Raw genomic sequence first — 17,937 nt, 5'->3', positions numbered from 1 at the left:
CCTCTGAATACATATTAATTAGGATGCAGGTCCTTCAAGATCAACTCTTTTTGGTCCCCCACTCATTCGTAAGAATGATTTATTCTCCTTTTGTTTTAAACTATCAGATGATTTCAAATCCAGGCTTTGCAAATATCTGGTTCATACCTTACCCCTGAACTTTCTAGGAGCCTTGAATGCTGCCAGAGGGTGGATATAATACATCAAAACCCGGCAGAGTTCAACTTGTCTGTGGGTTTGGAGTTAAAGTTTACATTTAGGTATATCAAAGAGAAATGAATTGCAAAGAGCAAAATTGAGAGGTCTTTAGTAGAACAAAATTTGTGTATGTATAATAAAATGCATAAATAAAATGTATTATGTCATCAATTTAACCACATTGTCCCCTTGGTACCTAAGGCCATACATACTGCTGCAATGCCTCCTAGATATGTTCTAGGGCTTTGTTTTAGACACACACAGCATGAAGGCTACAAAGATGCTGGCTGCCCTTGCTGCTGTCTTAAGAGAGTAAAGAAAGTAATCCATGCATAATGAATCATGCAGAATAGCAAGCGTTCCAAACCATGAAGAATTAAGTATCCTCAGTCACTAGAAAGAGTCATAAAAATGCCATCTATGTTCAAGTGCTGATGATAATTAGCATAAGACTTATACATTGTTATATATCTATAAGTCTATATGTATTCAGCTAAAAAAGTGCAAGGTGATATAAAATCAGAAACCCATTAAATTAGTTTCTCCATAGATGCAGGGCAGCCGTTCTAGAATTGGCGTTAGCACTATCAGCTGCATAACACACGTTCTCTGGAAACCAACATGTTTTTGCTAATCTTTAGTATCTAACTCTTAGCTCATCCCAAATTTCTGATACTGGAAAGTGACAAGCTATGTGTTGTGGTTGCTCTTTTACTTTCTTGTTAAAAGAGAAAACCCTTCTGATTTTATCTTACTTAGTTATCTCAAATTTCTCATATCCTGATTTCTTCATTTATGTAATTTTATATTGTTTTACTTAGAAAGTTTACTTATATCCATATAGAAGGAGCAAAGAATAGCATAAATAACACATGAAACGATTAGAAAAATGCATTCATTAGCATAGTACAATGTTGTTTGGTTAATTTAACCGACATTGTACAAGCTTAAAATTTAGATTCTACATACTGATGGCCAAAAGGGGGCACTGTGGTATCAGGCGCATGCATCCACTCTAACTGCCTTACAGAAGAAAACAGTTATTCAACCTCATACCTGCTGTTCAAGCCCTTCATTGGAAGCCATTGAAAGATAAGTCACTGTTCAAGATGAAGGACAAGAAGCAAAGTATTGACCATGTAATGATCTATGTGACTGTTCCCTGTTAAGGGAACAGGAATGGGAACAAACCCCATTTTGTATTCTGCAGTTTATTCTGCCAGATGCAAACCTAAGGAAAGATCTGTTCTACATTCTCTAACAGTTTGCACTGGATTTCTGGCTGAAATAACTAAGAAAGAAAGCTTAGTTGAAATGGCATTAAGACTGTGAAATGTTTTTCTGATGGAAAGTCTGTTGACACACATAGTGCTTTATTATCGTTGAAATAATTCATTCACTAACATATTCATTACACAAAAATGGAGTTCTTGTTTCTGAAACTCACAGTATCCCAGGGGAGGGAGATGTGAAGACAGGAATTATAACCACAGTGTGCTGTGATGGAGCAGTATGCGTGAGACTTTATAGCAGAGGTGGGGAAAAGGTCTCTGAGACTAGGGAAGGTTGGATAAAGATGATATTTGAGCTGACTGTGTCTGAATACAAAAGTGCTTGGGGAACAAGGAAGAGACAGGCAGTTAAAAGGAAGAGAACAGCATGAAACCCAGTCTGTTCCCAGCACACTGGGACTTGCCTAAATTTGCATTGCAATATAAGTTGTGGTTAACTATCAGTCATTAAGTGATTTATCTCTTGTAATAACAGTATTGTTACTGAATGTTCATGTAGTTATTGATATGGGCAACCTTTGTTTCCATTATTCATATGAAGGGTTAGCAAACTTTTTCTGGAAAGAGTCAGATAGTAAATATTTTAGGTTTTGCAGGTCATACAGTCTTGGTTGCCACGCAAGCTTGATACAGTACCAAAGCAGTCACAGAAAACACAATAAACAAATATGAACTGTATTCCCATAAAACATCATTGATGTATACTGAAATTTGAATTTCACATAATTTATGCATGCAATACTCTTTAAAATTTTTTTCCAACCATTTGGAAATGTAAAAACCATTCTCCTCTTGTAGGCTTCACAAAACAGCCAGTGGATTCATTTGGTCCACAGGTTGCAGTTTGCCATTTCCTGGTCTAAACCATGAGGAAGGACTGTTTCTACGCAGGGAAGAACATGCAGTGAGGACTTTCCTTTTAAAGTTTGCCCTCAACAGACAACAGATTCAAGTGAAAAACACTAGTCAACGTTCTATATTCTAAGGACGCTTCATGGGTAGAAGACAACAGGGTGACTTTGGTTGATGTTAGCACCTGTGTCTGATGCAGAAATATTCAGCCTGTGCTGAAAGACTTGTCATCAGGGAGAAAGCTGGCCTTGGAAGACAAATAGATTTTTCTGACATTCAAGAGCGATTTGGAATCATGTTTAATAAGATCTAGAAGTGCCATCTGAATGATGAAAAGCAAACCAGAACAAAATGAGGGAGAATAGAGCAAAACCTAAATGAGTACATCCTGGTTTAAATGTTTGATTTGAAAGTGCCTTGTGGATCTTAACTATATTCACTGCTAATATTAAGTAATGAGGACACATCCCCCCTGATGGCGTTTGGTTAACCGAGTCTTCTATTGCCCTTGGCTCCTTTGAGATGGACCAATGCAGACTTTTTATTTCCAATTTATCCATACCATCCTTGGTAAAGTAGGAAACAACTACACTAAAGGTGGAATTTTTCTTGAAGGAAGCAGTGTTGCAAAGCCTGAGGTTCTCCTTATCTTACATGGCGGTGGTAGGTCTCCTGGCATTTGCAGTGGGGGATGGTGGTAGAGGGGTCGGCCTGGAGACAGCACCTGCACTCCTGCTTAATCACTTACGTAATTGATCCGGAAGTGTCTACAGGCCCAGTCGTCTTGCTCATCCTCTGAGATCATCTCCACTGTGATGTCTCCGTAAGCTATGGGATCTTCCGTGAATGGCCAGTAATGGTCACATTTTACCTGGAGTGAGAAGAACATAATTTCTGAAAACAGGCTAGGTAGGAAATTAAGTCTGTGCTCATTTAGGGAAAGCAAAGTTACTTGCTTCTGAAGAACCACATGGTACTATCATGAGGATGAAAAACAAAGCAGGCATGATGGTTTCTATTACACAACAAGAACTTCAGGAAGGACAGAGGCTGTTTTTCTGCAAAGCAGTAACAGCTGGGGTAGACACGCACCCTCCTTTTCTCATTACACTGAGTGAGCATGACAATAATCTGAGACTTCTGTTGTAGGACCATCTTCCAGAAGTCATTTCTGGTTTCAGGCAGTGGCCCCTGGGTGGCGATATACTCCTGGGGCGAGTTGTATCCCTGAAAGATAACGACAAGGTTATCACTCAACCAGCCACTGTCAACACCAGATGCCATTCCACCCCACGGGGAAAATGGAAAGTTTACTGAAGATAAAAGTGGCAAAGGATCACAGGCCTATGCAATGTTCTTCCTTTTCTCATCAAAGAGGCAATCAGAGAAACCTACTCTACAGGTCTGTGTGGTTTGAAGCATTGTTCTGTGGGAACCTGTAAAATCACATCCACACCTTTCTATGATAGCAAACGCTATCTTTATAGGTATTTTCAAAGTGCAGGTGCTCTGATCGGGAACCCTTTGAGTTTGGTTACTGAAATTGAAACTTAAACACAAGAAAGATGACCTCTAGCATAATTATCTACATTTCTTTTTTAAAATTTTTTTTTATAAATTATTCATTTATTCTTAAATTTTTCACAGACTGCATTTTGATTCATTGTACACAAATGGGGCACATCATTTCGTTTCTATGGTTGTGCACGATGTAGACTCATACCATTCGTGCAATCATACATGTACACAGGGTAATGATGTCTGTCTCATTCCACCATTTTTCATACCCCCTCCCTCTCATTTCCTTCTACATAAAGTTCCCCCATTCTTCTCTCACTGCCCAGCCCCCATCCCCATTATATATCATTCTCCACTTATCAGGGAAAACATTCAGCCTTTGGTTCTACATTTTTTTTCACAGTTCTTTAACAAAGAAATTTGAACATCTCCCCTATCTTGATTCTGAAATGGAATAATAAAAATTGTTCTCAGAGTTTCATCACTGGGTGGAGAATGGCCTGTGTGTGACACATCCATACAGCCTTAGTTGGGCCCTGGTTGGACTGTAGTCTCCAGCACTTAAATGCCTATTTTTTTCTACTTACAGGAATATAGTTGGCATTGATGTAGTCTGCACCTTCTTCCTCATTCATGGAGACTAGTCTCACTCGGCTAAAGTCATCTACAAAGAGTAAGGAGGAAAGAAAAATAATAAAAATCAGGATGGAAGAAAAATTTATTTCGACTCTATCCGATATGAAGTCAAATCAGTGAGTGATGGAGTACTAGATAATTTACAGTAATCTGGTATTTTAGGCATTCTTCAATATTAGTTTCTTGTTTAAATGAGTATATGAGTATCTCCCAACTGTTGTTTTCTCTACATGAGCTCTTCTATTCTCAGAAGAATTATCTCCAGGGTTTTGGGAGGTTATGCAGAATATTCACAGATTTTATGGAAAGTTATAAGTACATAACCTAAATACATGATTTCCATCTCATCTAAGGACAACAATAAGTTCAATAACCTTGGGAAATCTAGAAAAGAGAGAATCCATGAGATTTTAAAGATATTTTAAACTTAATTTATTTTAAACTTAATTTAATTTAAACTGACTTTAAACTTAATTTAAGTTAATTTAAGTTAAACTAATTTAAGTTAAACTGATTTTTGGATTGTGTCAGGGCCTTGGACGTACTAAGTACACACTGCACTGCTGAGTTACACCTCAGTCCTGATTATGTATTTTTTTAACCGTGTACTTTAAAGGTATACAACATGATGTTTTGAGATTGCTACAGTTGAACAAATTAACACATCTCTCACCTCACATATTTATATATTTAATAGTCACTAAATATCTGGTCACAGAACTGTGTGTGTGTGTGTGTGTGTGTGTGTGTGTGTGTGTGTGTGTGAGAGAGAGAGAGAGAGAGAGAGAGAGAGAGAGATAAAAGTACCTTAAATCTGCTGTCTTAGCAAATTTTCAGTGCCATATAATATGATTGACTATAATCCTTATGATGTACATTAGACCTCTAGACTTGTTCATCCTATGCAACTGTGATTTTGTACCCTTTGAACTATATCTTGCCATTCCTCACCAATATTCTAATCTCTGTATTATATATTTGAATTCTTTGCTTCTGTTCTTTTAATAGATTTGAGACATAAATGAAGTCACTCAACATTTTTCTTTCTCTTTCTGAAGACTATTGTATCATTTTTTAAAACTTCATTATAATTTAAGCTCGTTATCTTTATCATTTTTCTTCCTACTATTTTTCTTGAGTTGACTCATGTTCTACTCCATGATTTGATCATTAATTTTGTCTTTATTTTTTCTGACATGAAGAGTTAAGGTGATAAATGTACCTATGAGTATTGCTTTAGTGCAAACCTGTGGGACGTGTTCCTTTTTTGGCAGAATTAGACTAGATTGAGCCATGTGACAGAGGCCTGGCTTCTAGGAACTGCCAGGAGGCATGTGGTGCTGCGTGGGAATGGTTCCCTGTCTCCAGGAATTTTCCCTTAAGAGAATGGTTCCCCTAACTCCACCCTATTCTGTGCATCACAGAAGAAGCTCCTCTTGGTCCTGGCCCCCTTTACCTGTGTGTTATAAATAAAAAAGAGTTGGGCTACTCCATGTTGTAAGAGGCCAGAGCTGTCACACTCTCCTCACATAAAAAGAGTATTGGATCTTGTGTGTTTATTGAGTAGATAAGTTTTTTGTGTAAAAGGTAGAAAAACTGCCAACATCCTCCTCCGGCAGTTAACCCTTTTCTCCTCCACACAGGACGTGGCAGAGAGGACCCCAACATATACCAAGTGTTTTAACATGTAAGGTTCAGTTTCAAGTAATTAAACATTTTTGTGATAATTTCTTCCTTGACCCACAAATTTATTTTAAAAGTGTGTGTGAGTATGCACACACAAATATGTTTGAATACTAATAATCAAATTTGGTGGTACAAATGTAGAATTGATAATATTTATGTTTGGAAATTTTCACAATAAAAAGATTTTTTTAGAAAACAAGTATGTTTCTGAAATGTCTAATTGTGTTAGTTTTAAAATCTTTTCATTATTGATTTCTAACTTAATTAAATTTGGGTGAATATGATTTATTAGTGCATGGGTTTTTGTTTTAAGATAGATTTTAAGTGGGAAAAGTAAATTCTGAACTGTGTACAGATGTGGGATGTTATTGTTGTAACACTCCCTAGTTTTATCAAGAAATTATACCCAGGATAGAGTTTTCTCTCTACAACTTTTTCAGTCTCCCCTTTTTCCACTTTTCCATTCTTTCCCAGTTCATCTAAGCATAGCAGAAAGGACTATTAAATCTATATTTGAATGTATTTAATTGTCCTGTAAGTACTTATATTAGTTTATTTTTTTGAATGTTGCCTGTTATTACAAAAATGCTATACAACAACTTTGCTTGCCAGAATTCAAAGAGAAAGGCTTTATAATTCCTTGCACACCCTTTCCAATTGCTTTCTTCCATTATCAATGAATTCTCAAAAAATACTTCATGAGAGCACAAATTATCTGATCTCTAATTTGGCTAAGTCTCCTTGATCTCCAAAGGGTCAAATGGTCAGTTTTTTCTCTTCAGATACAATTCATTTGAAAGCACAATATTAAATCTTCCTCCCCCCAATAGAATCTAATGACATTAAAGCAATTGTAACATCAGTGCAATTGCAGAGATGACCTTGAGGTTCAGATCACAACTGATGGGCATGGAGATTGGTGAAATGGATTAATCTGCAATAATGGTTGTTTGATCTTTGAAAGACAGAATTATGATTGGCAGGTGATCATCTTACACGGTAGGATGTTTGTGTAACGGTTTTTACATCGGTTCAGTGGGAGATCTGCAGCAAAGTGTGGAATATCCAGTCCAATCAATTTCAATTCCTGTAAATGAGAGAGAATAGATTTGAGATTCCTGTACGAAGTGTGGACTGGATGGGTTCGTTGTTCACGTTGGCTTACTGTTCACATTGGATCATGATTTACTCCCTGTATGCAATAGAATTATCACCCGCCTTTGGCAGGATGATGCTGCAGTTGTTCTGTCTGTCAGAGAGTACTTCTCCTCTCCACTGTTATCAACTGGTTTTGGCCAGCAGACTTAGAGAGAACTCATGTACAATTAGAAACTTTCAATGCACTTGCTCAGCTTGGTTTGCCCTCTTGTGCTTCTGCCATCTGCTGTGCAAAGTCATGCCCAGCGAAGTTGCTAGTCCCAGGATGAGGAGACACATGGGCAGACCTGACTCTGACACATGGCCTGAAGCAGAACTGCCCTAGCTGAACCACAGGCATAGGAGTGGGAAAAACAAATGTTGTAGGCCACCGAGATTTTGAGGTTGTTTCTTTTATCACATGATCACAGTAGGAGCTGTCTAACACAACACAAACTCCTTGAGCAGTTTATCCATAATTTAGAAAAGCAAGATCTATGTATATAACTCCCAAGGCGTGGATAATTTGAAAACAGAAATGCTTTTCAGGTTTTCAGAGGAACAGGGTAACTAAAATTCATGCAACTTAGCATGAATTCATGCATTTCATATCCTGTTAGAAAACCTAGGTATTTTTCCTGTACACAAGAAGCCTTAGAGAAAGTGGTTAAAATCATTAAAAAAAAAAAAAAAAAGAGAATGAGAAGTAAAGCATATAGAACATCTCCATGTTACAAAATTTAGGATTAGTAATTATTAAATATATGGTTAGAGATCCTCAAAAATAAAGATAAATCAGTGGTGTATAGGTGAAACTTTCAGTGAAAGTAAAAATATCCAACTAACTGTCTGCATATAACAGTACTTCTATGAATCCCATTTCAGAGGATACACTGGTAAGACAATTTTTATATAAACAGACATGTCATTTCAAAAAGGTTATTTTACTAGAAAAGGTGGTTCTAGGTTCCTATGCCATTTGTATTATAAGAAACAAGATGATTATGTCCCCGGCCACCTGGATTTCCTGGAGGCATGGTCACATTGTGGTCTATGCGAACCAGACTTGCTGGAGTTGTACAGTGCACAACCAATGCAGCAGATCTGGTTACATTCCTCCGTGAAGTTTAGAGAAATAATAGCAAATAGCCAGATAACCATCTACATAGGGAACTGCTTCTAGAGTGTGCATCTTTCTAAAAGATGATGAATGAGGCAGTACAAGAAACAACTCTATAAATTTTATTTACACTTATAGGATATTAATATTGCTCATAAGTTTTACTCTTTATAATTCCTCCCAATTATTGCTTCAAGGAGTCATAAGCTAGAGGAATACTTCTTGGGGAGAAGAATTTTGGAGTTTTCAAAAGGCTTTTGAAAAAATTTGGAGACATTTGATGATATTCTGAGAGACTGAACATGTATATATCTTTTATGCCTTTTGTTTTAATTCAAATGTTCTTTGCAAAATATGCTTTAGAAATCAAGTTTTTGGGTCTTCTGTTGCTTTCACATGGAAGAAGAACCTTAGCAACTTCCCTTGGGCTTCATGACATATTTTGAAGGGTTATAGCCTGCAGTCAACATGATGAACCAACCTAACATGGCCTACATTTCTCTTTCCCTCCATTTTCCTCTTTCCCTCTGATTCCTCTTATTTTTGGCCTTTTAAAATCACAAAATCTCAAAAATTTTGGCGTAAATTGAAGTCATTCTCCCTTATTTCTCTCTCTCTCCTCCCTCCCTCCCTCCCTCCCTCCCTCCCTCCCTTCCTTCCTTCCTTCCTTCCTTCCTTCCTTCCTTCCTTCCTTCCTTCCTTCCTTCTTGTGTATGGTACTAGAGATGGAGCCCAGGGATACTCCATCATTGATTTAAACCCTCAGTCTTCATTTTTATTTTGAGACAGGGTCTCACTAAGTTGCTGAGGCTAACCTCAAACTTGTGATCTTCTTGCCTCAGCCTCCCAAGTCACTGGAATTACAGGCATGCACCACTGCACTTGGATTGGAATCATTCTTAAAGACAAACTGTCAAGTTAAGCCTCAACTCACAAAATTAGATTTTTTCTATGTCAGAGAAAACCCTGACATGCCAATGACTGTAAGCAGAAACTTGTCCCTGTTACTTTATAACTATTTTCCATTTTAAAGGATTTCCAAAGGCTGACTATATTTTCCTTGTAAGAAACATTTTTTTTTTAAGCAAACTTGAGCCAAATCATTGTTATTTTTAGGTCAGTTTCTTTTGATTGCTGTAAGCTTATTCAAATGATGCTTTCATTGTTTAAAATATGTTTAAGTAAACTCTGAATTGTGTAGAGGGTAATGAGGGGAGCGAAGGGGGTGGGAGTGTGGGAAGGATGGTGGAATGAGATGGACATTATTATCCTATATACATGTATGATTACATGACCCATATGACTCTGCACTGTGGTACAGTCAGAGGAATGAGAAGTTGTGCTCCATTTGTGTACAATGTGTCAAAATGCATTCTACTGTCATGTATAACTAATTAGAACAAATTAAAAATTAAAAATAATTTAAAAAATATGTTTATTTACCTTCTATAGAAAGTGTCTTTAGAGATAATTTGTCAAATAATCTCACTTATTTTCATGTACTCCTATATACTGTATGTTATTGGGGGGTAGTTTTGATTAGCATCAGTTTAATTACCTGTGAATAAGCTAATAATCTCTCCATACTTCACTGATTTATAGTGACTGTCAAATAGAATAAACTCAATGAATACTAATGCAGTGCTATTGATAATGATTTTGAAATGCTTCTGCTATGATCTTTGTTTGTTTTGTTTTGTCTGGTTCCATAATTTCTCCCTCCTTTGCCATTTGTGCTAACAGACCAACAACTCTCCCCCTCCTGTTCCTCCACTTTGGGGACAGACTGATAAGCCACAGGAAAAGGCCCCAGATACAATAGAAACTGTGGAAACAGATTGAGGCTGAGAGTTGGCACACATATGGAAGCTGACTAACTGATAGAACTTTAATTGTGTGTTGCCTCGCCACTGTAAATGCCCTCAGTTGATAAGAGAGGCTTAATTGGTTGAACGCTGGAAATGCAAATTGCCAGAGTTGGACCACAGCAAAACAGGAGCTGCATGTATACACAAATGCTTTGCAGTCTTTGTAATTTAGCCTGTCACTAAGTGGAAAATCAAATACTAAGTTTCTGGTTCAGTAACTTTGCAGTTATTTTCTTTCCAACCATATGGAAACATCAGAGACTGAAATCTTCATAAAGGCAAAGTATGGAGGTGATGGCTTGAACCCAACATAAATCTTTTTGAATTTCCTTTTGCCAGTTTTGTTTCTAATATAATCTATCTTTTTTTCTAGGCTACATAGTTATCTGCAATGGGTTGAATGGTTATCTCCAAAATGCTATGTCCATATTCTAATCCCCAGAACTAGTGAATGACTTATTTGGAGGACAGGTCTTTGCTCTTGTTAGTCATTAGGAATCACTAGAAGGCCATAGAGACATGGAGGCAGAGATTGGAATGAGGTGGCTACCAGCCAAGGCATCCTGGAGGCACCAGAAGCTGGAATAGGCAAAAGAAATATTTCCACCTAGAACCTTCAGAAGGAGTGTAGTCCTGCTGACACATTGTTTTTGGACTTCTGTTCTTGATAATTGTGAGAATCAATTTTCACTTGTCTTAAGACAACAGGATTGTGGTAATTTGCTATGGCATCCCTAGGAATTAGGGAGTCCAGAGACTGAGAAGTCTGAACCAATGTTGCCAAGGTAGATTTCACTCTGAGACTTCTCTTGGCTTCTAGGAAGCCACCATCTCACTGTATACTCACATGACTTCTTTGTGTGCATGATGGAGTGGGGGGGACAGAGAGAAAGAGAGAGAGAGAGAGAGAACCCCCACTAGTGTCTCTTTTTATAATCCCACCATGAAGGCCACACCTTCCTGACCTCAACTAACCCTAAGGACCTCCAAAGGACCCATCTTCAAGTGCTGTAACACTGGAATTAGGGCTTCAGCATATGAACACTGGGAGAGTAACAGACATTCAGCCCCATAATCTGCATCATCATTGTCTGAGAAGAGCACAAATTGTATTCTGGATTTGGAGTTTGTAATGTCAGCAGGTGACAGTACTTGGTGCTTACTTTGGGATAAGGTGGACATGAGAGTCAGATGAGCTAGATTACTAGACTACTTATTCATAAGGACAGAACAAGTGTGGAGAAACAAAAGAGGTTCTGTCTACAGCAGTTAAAATGATTCAATGGGACTGGACAATGTTTGGCTATTTTCAGGTAACCTCAAAGAGAAGAAAGCATTAGAACAAGCTATCTAGTGAAGTATTGTATTAGTTCCTGGGCCTGCATAACAAAGTTCCATAAACTGGTTGACTAACAACAAAAGAAATTTATTGTCTGGAGCACAGAAGTCTAAAACCAAGGTGTCACAGGACACAGGCCCTCTGACACCTGTAGCAGGAATCCTTCCTGGCTCCTGGTTGTTTCTGGCAACCTTGGACCTTCCTTGACTTGCAGCTGCACACTCCAGTCTCTGCCTTTGACAAGGAATTTACTCTGTCTCTGTGTCTTCCCATGACTATCTTTCTACAAGGTTACCAGTCAAGGAGTCCCAGGGGCACAACTGGTGAGCACAGTACTTACAAGGACACCAGTCATATCCTACTCCAGCATGACCACATCTTAACAAATTGCTTTGCAACAATCCTATTTCCACTAAAGTCACATTATTAGGTACTGAGAGGCTAGGGCTTTAACATATCTTTGGAAGGGACACAGTTTAACTCCTACCAGGTACCTTAAGAAAGAATAGGATGCAGTTATGACGGGAATCCGAGATGGGTAATGTAAAATGAGATAAGAAGGGAATCAGTCTCAAGAGAGACTAGCAAGACCTAGCTGATCCCTGGGCTCTCGTATGTGATTTAGGGGTAGCACTCCAGTCAAAGCAAACATTACAAGTAGAGGCCCTTGGAAACAGAACAAAATCTAGAACGGAAAAAGTAAGAGAGAGAAAAACTCAGTTCTAGAAGCAAAGATCACTTGGAATAAGAATGCTGGAGAGGACCTGAGGTGCTCTTCCTCTCCCACCCCCTTGTGGTGCTGAGGATGGAACCCAGGGTCTCATATATGCTCTACCACTGAACAGGACTTGTTTTATAAAAGTAAAAACAGTTTCAAATGAGGCTACTACCAGAAATCAAAGATCATCCCTTTTGAACTGGTTGGCAGGATCTAGCTGTATTTTAATCTTTGTAGCCACATTTTAGAACAGAGGTGATGAGGACTTTTACTAGCATCCTGGTCAATCATGAAGCCCAGAAATTAGACACGGAACAAGCAGCATGTGGTGTGGTCGTGGCCCCTCACATGTCAGGCTCTGGAGTCTGGTTCTTCAAAACCTTTCTCTTGTGAAACATCAGGAGCTTGATATTAATCCCTTGGTCCCAAACCTCTTTAAGAAAAGATGTACATTTTTGTCAGAAAGATAATCAATCTTTTCAGTAGATCCAAAATCAGATGCAGAGTGAAAAAGGGATTTATTCAGTGAACTCAAATTAGCAACTTACGTAGCTTCATGTATGACTTATAGCTGTATTGGTAATATATGTAAATCCAGACATTAGTTTCAATTTGCATAATGCTTATAAATGATGCAATTTCTCAGTGTGAGGGTGATTTTTCAGTGTCAGATCAAAATGAATACAAGCAGTATAAGCATTCATGTAAGCAGAACAAATAACTCTTCAACTACTGGAGGTACCTGATTCAGTCATCTTAGTACCCTCTTGGGTCCCCAGTAAGAGCTGGAAACAGTTTTTCCCCTTAAACCTCAATGGCTGTTAATTTATTTCAGGAAAATTTGAGGACTTCCATGTAAAAGGTCTGGGATACACCCAGAAATCAGACCTAGGAACACAAGGCCTCTCTGAAAAGGGCTGACACTGAACCTAAAGACATGGTGGGTGAGATGAAGTTGAGAGTTGGCAATGCCTAGAGGCTGTCACCTGGAAAAGGAAGTAAGACCAGTGGGTCACTGTTTGAGCAAATGTTGGTCTAAGATGTACAGTCTAAGCCTGTGATTTAAAAGGCTCCTAGAGAGGGAGTTGTATTTTTCCCACTGGAACATGCATGCATGTAAGGAATTGGCACCAAATAAATTATGTGATTGACAATATTCTAAGAATAAAGATAAATTTACAATTTTCATAATAAATAAAAATCCTAAATACTTTTTCAAATCATGGAGTAATGGTTAATGCTATGTGTAAACTTGGCTTGACTACAGTATCCAGTTCCTTGGTCAAACACAGGTCTAGAAGTTGCTATGAAGGTATTTTTAAAATGTGATGAACATTTAAGGAAAGTAAATAAAAATAAACTGGATGGGCCTTATCCTATCAGTTGAGTGCATGAAAAGAAAGGCAGATTCCCTATAGAGGAAGGAATTCTAACTTTCTACAGCCTTCAGACTCAAGACTGCAACCTCACCCCTTCCCTCGGTCTCCAGCCTGATAGTCGGCCCTCCAGATTTCAGACTTGCCGGTTTCCACAATTGTATAAGCCAATTCCTTTTTAAAAAAATCTCTTTCTCTCTGCATATACATTTCATTGGCTATTTATGCATCCTGTTGGATTCCTGGAGAACCCTGAGTAACACACATGGGTTGTAAGGCTTGGTTGTATCTTTGTTCCACACTTAGTCCAACATTTCTCATGAAACGCTGTAGGTCTGGGACAATTCTTTGTTGTTATACTCACTGCAGAACATTTAATATCCTTGTCCTCTCCTCTTAAATACTATTAGTATCCTCTCCCAAGCCACTACAAGGACCTAAACCAACTCCTACACATTCCCAAACTCCCTCGGGGGGACTGACTGGTACTTGACCAGTTGAGAACCATTGGTCTAGTTCAACCTACGCATTTTATGGGTGAAGAAATTGAGGTTTTGAAAATATGTGACTTTTTCCATATTAATTATTTTCCATAGTAATTATTGGCAAATGGTAGTGAGTTGGATTGCTATTTTAGTACATTCCTAACTTCCTTATAAATCCTAAATGTGTTGATTTACACATCGAATGTATAAAAGTCCTTAGCATATGATAAATTGAACATTTAGCACATAAAATGTACAATTATTCTTTACTTATTTAAAAATTTTCTTTCATTGGTGTATTATATTTATATAGAGTAGAGGGATTGTTGATGTATTCATACATGCACACTGTATGATAATATAATGTGGTCAATTTCATTCCCTGTGCTTTACATATTTTTATGGCACTTAAAGCTAGCTTGCAAATCGCTTAGTCTGCTGTCCTGGTGCCCTCTCTACTTGGGAGTAATGCCCTCCTTTGGTAGCTAATTCAGCCACATTAGCTCCTCCAGTAAGAGTTTATGTGATTCTTCCCTCTCTGACTGCAGTTGGTCTGAATGGGCACCATGATCCAGGCTAGCCCATCAAAACTCTCTGCTGTTAATTTGCAAACTACAAATGAGATAGCTTTTGGAAATTATGAAAATAAGAGAATGGTGATGTTCAGGTGTCCTGATGGCTTTATTTTCCACTATGAAAAATAATTTGGCTAGCATTGAAAGGAAGGGAGACCAAAACAGAGAGAAGATCAGAAATGAGAAATACAAATAGGGGGCTTACTGGGCTCTAGCCCCTGCTTCACATATTGCTGCAACTGGAATGCTCCTGTACACTTACTTCCATGGTTTAGCTACTCGATCCTTCTTTTGATTATATGAGGTGCCATAGTAACTTTTGCACAACTCCCCCTTTCCTTTGGTCTTGCCTAGTTTGAATTACGTTTTTGTCACTCACACTAAAACAATATTTCCTTTTCACTAGAAAATGACTTACTGCATATTGAAAAATAACAATGCAATTCAGCAACCATTAATAGTTACATATGGGTTTGAGGGCATTAATTGTAAGTTCCCTGCAGAGGTAATGATATTAGTTGTGCCACCAACGAATTTAATCTCAAAGGAATTAGGAGAATGTGGGAAGGTGTGAAGTGTAGCTATATCAACATTTTCCTCACCATAATCAGAAACATCCAATTATTTTTGCAGAGTTTTGGCTTCTTGTTTTCTTATACAAACTCTTCTTTAATTGATAGACTTTTCTGAAATGCTGTGCTCACCATAGGTCTCTGAATCAAATTGAATTTCAGTTCTTTGAGATTTAACACTTGGCATAGCATCTATAATTTGTTCAGCACCTGCAGGTGATGGATAACTGAGCAGGCTCTGTGTGGAATCTCTCACAACACAGGTGGTGATTAGGGGGCTTGTATTTGATAGTATGTAAAATTCTTCTCATTCCTGAATTCCCTCTAAGAATATTCACATCAGGACTATTGCTGCTTTTTACAGACTAAAGCTGTCCTTGACAGATGAAGGGAAAGAAGAAATGAACACAAAGGACAAAGCAAAAGCAGCTGCTTTAAAAGAAAAGAGCACGTGGGCTTAAAAAAAGCTATAGAATTTAGAAATGTCACTTTATCTTTCCCATCATCCTAAATCATTGACCACTCCAGACATGCTGTGGAAACCTGAAGAATAAGAGGCTGTTACGAGCTTCGAGATGTGTAGGAAGAACAAGTAAGGATCAACTATTCTTCCCACTTACTCGTTTCCATCTATTCTGACACATATTTTTATAGACTCAAAGAAAAAATACGTGTGCTGGAAAAAAAAAAAGAGGTGTTGGTAAATTTTCTTTTTTAAACAAATCAATTGTTACTCACTGTTGCCAATTTTTCCAAGGAAAGAAAATAAAATTGCACAAAGATATATTAAGTAGCGTGCCAGGAATCCTAGAGCTATGAGATCTCCATTCCAGGCTGTTACACAAATGGAGTTTAGTTTCCTTCACCAGCTGCCCTCACTGTGGCCCAAGCTGCAGAAGAAGCACACTAAAAACTTCCTGGTTTTCAATGATGGCTTCTCCTGTACCTGTATTTGCTCATCTCAGAATCTGCATCTATTCTCTCTTTCTCTTCATTTATGATATTCAAGCTCTGGCCTATTGGTCAAGCGTAGACGACATTTGTCTGAGCCAGAAGCTGAGGCCAAGATCAACACAGGCAGGCGCTGCCCAGTGAGCAGGGCAATGTCCCCAACACAAACCTCACCATTCCCTGTCCCACCCATTCTGGAACCTCCATAATGCTTTACCCAACTCACCTCGAATTGGAGAGAAAATTTATAGTCGGAGTCTTTGGCCATATCCTTGATGTAGGAATCAAAGTCATCCAACTGAACTGGGCTTTGTCAAACACAAGAAATGTTGATATGTATTAAATATTGTTTAATACCATACTTCTTAAACATGCACACTCTCCTTGAGGAAAATAGAAGTTTTACTTCTCCAAGATTAGTACTCATTTTTATTTTATTTTTTAGTTCAATTTAACAGTTTCTAATACATTATAATTCAAAAAAGGGGCATACGTATTAAACTTCCCTGAGATAGGAAAAAATTCTAGATTTATTTATATATATATCTGCATGCACAGGTGTTACTTTTAGGAAGTTCCAGCATACCGAGAAGAACAGAAACCAATTTGAGTTATAGTTTACAGTTCTTTATTTACAATGAGATCCTGGGAATTACCTAACTTTTCAGAGAGCCCTTGTTGTCATTGATTAAACACTATAGTCATACCTATCCCACAAGATTGACACACAGTATGTAAAGATACTTATGAGTTTAACAACTTTAATAATACAAGGAATTGTGCTGCTAGAGCAGAGTATCCCCAGAGCAGAGACTGGGTCAGCAGGATGAAATTACCAGGGTCTGACCTGAGAAAGTCATACTCAAAAGATTGCATGCTCTATGAAAGTACTGAACTGGCTCAGAGGGTTATTCAAGTAATATATCCAAGCTTATGTTTCTACATCTGCAGCAGAATTTTTCACCTGTGTGTGTATGTGTGTGTGTGTGCATGTGTGCGTGTTTGTATATAGGATTTGTTTTATTTTTTGTATTTTTTGTAGTTGCTTATCTCTTCTAGAGCTACCTATACCAACCCACTCTCTGATTCTGTAGAATGCCATATTCTGTCATCTAACCCAAGACTTTCTATTTGGCAGGATCCATAGCTGACTTTTCCCTTAGTCTTGTGCCATGTCGCACAGCTTATATTATCTTTCTGTGGTCTTATGTCTTATTAGGAATTACACAAAATTTAATAGATATTTTTTAAAGTTGTGGATCAGCTAATCAGGTAGGTTAATTTGTGTTAAGGTTTTAGTAGGCTTTAAAGGGCATTAAACCTCCCAGATAACAATTTGAAACTCTAATGATTTTACTTAACAATAATAACAATAATAATTCATACTCATAAAGCACTCAACAGTGCATAAATATTCACATATGTTATCTTGTTTGGTTGATCCCCAAGGTAGCCATGGACAACACTAGCCCTGTGCTCCTGATGAGAGCCAAGGGTGAGGGAGGGAGGTGAGTAGGCCAGTATCAGCAGGCCACCAAGTGGCGAAGCTCTGTCTAGAACCCACGCAGGGTGAGCCCCAGTTCAAAGCTTTTCCCACTTCAAACTTGTTATCTT

At 38.0% G+C, this 17,937-nt stretch overlaps 1 protein-coding gene across 1 annotated transcript in view; it reads right to left on the bottom strand.

Annotated features, from left to right (window-relative positions):
- Ptpro (protein tyrosine phosphatase receptor type O) overlaps nt 1-17,937 on the bottom strand; it is a 228,093-nt gene that overhangs the window by 10,669 nt on the left and 199,487 nt on the right. The window contains exons 19-23 of the mRNA XM_047549974.1: nt 16,550-16,631; nt 7,179-7,269; nt 4,448-4,524; nt 3,435-3,569; nt 3,091-3,213 (exon numbers count right to left, since the gene is read on the bottom strand). Coding sequence (XP_047405930.1) covers nt 3,091-3,213; nt 3,435-3,569; nt 4,448-4,524; nt 7,179-7,269; nt 16,550-16,631 — 508 coding nt within the window. The remainder of the gene's footprint in view (nt 1-3,090; nt 3,214-3,434; nt 3,570-4,447; nt 4,525-7,178; nt 7,270-16,549; nt 16,632-17,937) is intronic.

Source organism: Sciurus carolinensis, chromosome 4 (assembly GCF_902686445.1).
Source record: "Sciurus carolinensis chromosome 4, mSciCar1.2, whole genome shotgun sequence".
NCBI classification, from domain to species: domain Eukaryota; kingdom Metazoa; phylum Chordata; class Mammalia; order Rodentia; family Sciuridae; genus Sciurus; species Sciurus carolinensis.
Note: the sequence above shows the minus strand (reverse complement) of the source record. Positions and strands in the feature narration are given on the sequence as shown.